This window comes from Sinocyclocheilus anshuiensis, unplaced genomic scaffold, assembly GCF_001515605.1.
Source record: "Sinocyclocheilus anshuiensis isolate Anshui unplaced genomic scaffold, SAMN03320099.WGS_v1.1 scaffold1075, whole genome shotgun sequence".
NCBI classification, from domain to species: domain Eukaryota; kingdom Metazoa; phylum Chordata; class Actinopteri; order Cypriniformes; family Cyprinidae; genus Sinocyclocheilus; species Sinocyclocheilus anshuiensis.
In genome coordinates, this window is record NW_015544163.1 from 2,189,760 (window position 1) to 2,194,255 (window position 4,496).

General features: G+C 32.8%; 1 protein-coding gene across 1 annotated transcript in view; it reads left to right on the plus strand.

Moving 5' to 3' along the window:
* The window catches only part of LOC107695677 (butyrophilin-like protein 3), an 11,046-nt gene that overhangs the window by 2,318 nt on the left and 4,232 nt on the right, over window positions 1–4,496 (plus strand). The window contains exons 3-7 of the mRNA XM_016495682.1: window positions 1,038–1,307; window positions 1,817–1,924; window positions 2,776–2,817; window positions 3,172–3,210; window positions 3,463–3,489. Coding sequence (XP_016351168.1) covers window positions 1,038–1,307; window positions 1,817–1,924; window positions 2,776–2,817; window positions 3,172–3,210; window positions 3,463–3,489 — 486 coding nt within the window. The remainder of the gene's footprint in view (window positions 1–1,037; window positions 1,308–1,816; window positions 1,925–2,775; window positions 2,818–3,171; window positions 3,211–3,462; window positions 3,490–4,496) is intronic.

Below are 4,496 nucleotides of genomic sequence, written 5' to 3' on the forward strand. Positions count from 1 at the left end.
ATTTCTCTCGAGGAAGAAAAAGGGCAGGTGCTCAAGCTCCCTTTGATGTCTATGTGTGCACGTGCCTGAATAGGATAAACAAAATAAATAAAGCATATCACCACAAAACTTCCCCAATTATTAGTTAATGACTTACAATAATCTTTCCTCTTGAAATGTTATGTTTAAATATGCAGATAGCTTGTTTTGGTTAATGTAGAAGAAATCTACAGAAGCAAACAGAAGAGGGTAGTAGGCTTAAAACAAACACCTTAATGTGTATTTTGGAAATTTCCTTTCCATTAGAGCAAAAGAAGACATGGAAGCAAAATAGACCAAAATCTCAAAATTGAACAGTACATGAAGTGTCCTGCCTTAAACAGTAACTTCATAACCTTGATCTCAGGCTCCTCATCTAATAACTAGGCTATCCATTCTATTAGTATGTTGTATTCTGATAGATCTTAACAGCCCTTCCTCAAATGTGAAACAAAGTTCTTGTCACCATCAGTTTGTGAGTGTGTGTGTGTGTGTGTGTGTGTGTGTGTGTGTGTGTGTGTGTGTGTGTGTGTGTGTGCGTGGTACAGTAAGTGTAATTATAACACCATTGTGAACTGATTATTTTGTAGACATCTGTTGAATAATGAAACAATATGAAACAATTGGGTGTGAGGGAATTAAAATAAATAGGTAAGTCAGAGTTGTGTAAATATATTTAACGTTTTGTTTATAAACAAATTAAAATAAATATGAGAAGTGCCCTTTTTTCACTTGAGCCCCTGCCCCTCAAAATGTCTGTGCACGTCCCTGGATAAAATGACAGTTGCTGGGTTATTTGGCAACTCACTGCTGGGTAAATATTGAACAAAAGAACAGCTTTTTCATTTCGTTTTGTTTTGTTTTGACATAGTTCTGAGTCAAACAACCTGATATTGAACCCTTGGGTTAAAAAAAAACAAATTTTTAGGGTGTGAAATTGTTTGTCAGCAAAACAAAAACAGGTTTTTAGACAAAAAATAAATAAATACTAAACTAATATTGTTGATGTTGGTCTGTAGTCGTAGGATGTCTTCCAGTGATCACCGTAGATGGGTTTGATGATTCAGGAGGGCTTCGTCTACAGTGTGAATCTGAAGGATGGAATCCTGAACCTGATCTTGAGTGGCGGAACAGTGAAGGAATCAGTTTGAGTTCAGAAACTACAGACACACACAGAAACACAGACGGATTCAGTGTCAAACACACTATCACTATACATCACAGTGACAAGATTCACTGTAGAGTCAGACTGAGACATCACATGCTGGAGGCAGTGATTATCAGCTCAAGTAAGTACTGACACTTTTGGTGTGCAATTTATAATGTTTTTATGATTATTTGATACCGTTGGATTGAATAACTGAATTCAGTGCATTAGGTAAATGTGTACTGTACTGTACAAGTAATTACACACTATTTATTCACTCATACACTTATTTATCTAACACACATACTCAATTTGCACATAATATACCTGTACATACAACTGTCTATTTGTATATTTTTATTCCTTATTTACTTGTTCTATTTTTTTTTTTATTTTTTTTTTATTATCTGTGTTTTTTGTTTTGTCACTGTCATTCTGTTACACTGTGGAAGCTTCTGTCACGAAAACAAATTCCTCGTATGTGTAAACATACCTGGCAATAAAGCTCATTCTGATTCTGATTCTGATTACTATGTATGCATGTTCTATACTACAATATCATTGTTTACATTATTAATCATTTTGAATCAAACAGAAATAAATGTTTGACTGGACAGTGTGCTCGGTGTAAGTCATTATTTTGATTTACAGGTAATATGTTTCATCTTTGGAGGGCATCAGCCATCCTGTTTTCAGTTGTAGTCGTGCTCAGTGGTTTTGCGGCAGTACTGATAGCTGTGTTCGTTCATGAATACAGAGGTAAAATTCTTGTGTTTGAGCTTGAGTCACATGTTTTATTCATTTCGCAGTCCACTAACAGTGTCCAGTAGTGGTGTTTTGTTTCTAAAAGTCAAAGTTATTATTTCATTATTTATTAAGGTCTCTTTTTTCAGAGTTGTGAAACAATTATATCATTTTGATCTATTTTTCTGACATTTCTTCAGACTGCAATGAATCAATGAATTAATTTTGATCTACAAAAGATTAAAGGGATAGTTCATCCAAAAATGAAAATTCTGTCATTAATTACTCACCCTCATGTCGTTCCAAACCCATAAGACCTTCGTTCATCTTCGGAACACAAATTAAGATACTTTTGATGAAATCTGAGAGCTCTCAGACCCTCCATAGACAGCAAGTCATGATTTTTGTTTTCTTTCTGCACAAAAAATATACTCGTAGCTTTATAACATTACGGTTGAACCGCTGATGTCAAATGGACTATTTTAATGATGTCTTTACTACCTTTCTGGGCCATAAAACGTGTCAGTGGCATTGCTATATATGCAGGGTCAGAAAGCTCTTGGATTTCATCAAAAGTATCTTAATTTGTGTTCCGAAGATGAATGAAGGTCTTACGAGTTTGGAACGACATGAGGGTGAGTAATTAATGACAGATTTTTCATTTTTGGGAGCACTTCTGTGTTTATATCTTGTAATTCTGTCAGGAAAAGTCAGAATTGCAAGAAAAAAAAGTCAAAATTGTGAAATAAAAAGTCACAATTACCTTATAAATGTATTACCTTACCTTATTAATTTTTTATCTCCTAGTGGAAACAACTGTCCATATCTATTCAAGGTTGTTTTGTCTTTATTACAACTTTTTTCAGAACACAATCAACTACAGACTGAGAACAGGAGAATAAAACATGGTTAGTTTTGCAGCGAGTGCTTCTTTACATTAAAATCAGCTGCACACCTAGCTGTGGATTATCCCTTATATAGTTAACTATGAACTCTACTTTGGTCTGCAAAACAATTAACAAACTTTCTATTTATTTATAAATAAAATGAGATAGATTTGATTTTATAGCAGTTTAGAGATGTAATAAATGCATGTTTACATTGTATCCATGTGTATTTAAATTATTCATTTAGTTACCAGATTTACATGTGATGTTAATACATTTTAACACATCTAATGATAATTTATATTTAATAATTGCATTCAAAAATTATATAATTTCAATGTTCTTTCATCTTGTCTTTATTTTGATTTTTTTTAGAACTTGATGAACTTTTGCAGAGTCAGAAGATACCAAAAGGTGAATTTTGTTTAATATAGCCTTATTAAATTATTAATTTAATTTGAATAAAATTCATTGCGAAACAATGAATGAATACACAGTGCATATATGAATTCTTATATGAATAAAGTTCATTACAGATTACTTTGTGATATGTAAACTGATCTTGTTTTTTTGCTGGTCTTCAAGTGGTGAATAATATTAAAATCTGACTGTTGATGGATCCTATTATGAACCCTTTATAACTTAATATTTTTTTTCTGTTTCTAGTGATCACGCATTTAGAAACAGACATGGGTGAGTAAAAAGTACTAATGTTTTTATATTTATATATACTTTCAGAGTTTGGTAGAATACAAACTGTCACTGGATGATCAAACCCAATCAAATGATCAAACAAGTAATGGTTTGTATGTGCCACAACAACAAACTATACAATTGTGATGTTCTTGTTGGGGTGTGAAGAATTGTACTGTATTTACACAACAGTATACATGTATATTACAGTGGGGGTTTTTCCCATTCGCTTGGTACAGTTTCCACAAATAAGATGTACATTTTCAAAACTCTTAGTACAATAATATCTGACCATACATTATGAAAAGGCAGTAACTGTGAATGAAACTTTTAGAAAAAAGAAAAAAAAATTCATGGAAATAATACTTTGTGCTTTTGTGTATTGTACTAACACAACTAAAAATATGCTGAAATGTTTGAAAATAAAAGTATGTTTTTGATGTGAGATTAGTACTAAGAGTTTTGAAAATGTACAATTTGCTTGTGAAAATTGTATCAGAACAACAACAAAAAAAAAAACGATCTAGAGACAGACATATTGCTTTCTGCAAAAGATGATTCACTTAAGATTAAAAATCCACGTTACAAAAAGGAAATTTTTTACATGCTGTTAGCTTATTTTAGCATAATAGATCAGTCTTTATAGTAGATACTGTGTGAAATGTGTCAAATTTCTAAACTTAAAGGGGTCATATGATGCGATTTAAATTTTTCCTTTCTCTTTGAAGTGTTACAAGCTCTTGGTGCATAAAGAAGATCTGTAAAGTTGCAAAGACTAAAGTCTCAAATCCAAAGAGATATTCTTTATAAAAGTTAAGAGTCAGCCACACCTACCTAAAACGGCTCGTTCTAACACACCCCCACGTCTACATCACTATGTGGGAAGATTTGCATAACGCCGCCCAAATGTTCACGCAAAGAAAGAAGGCGTAACTTTTATTCTCGCTGTAGTATTGTTGCCGCCGCCGCCGCCATGTCGTGAAGGCACTGTGTGTTTCGTTGTGAAA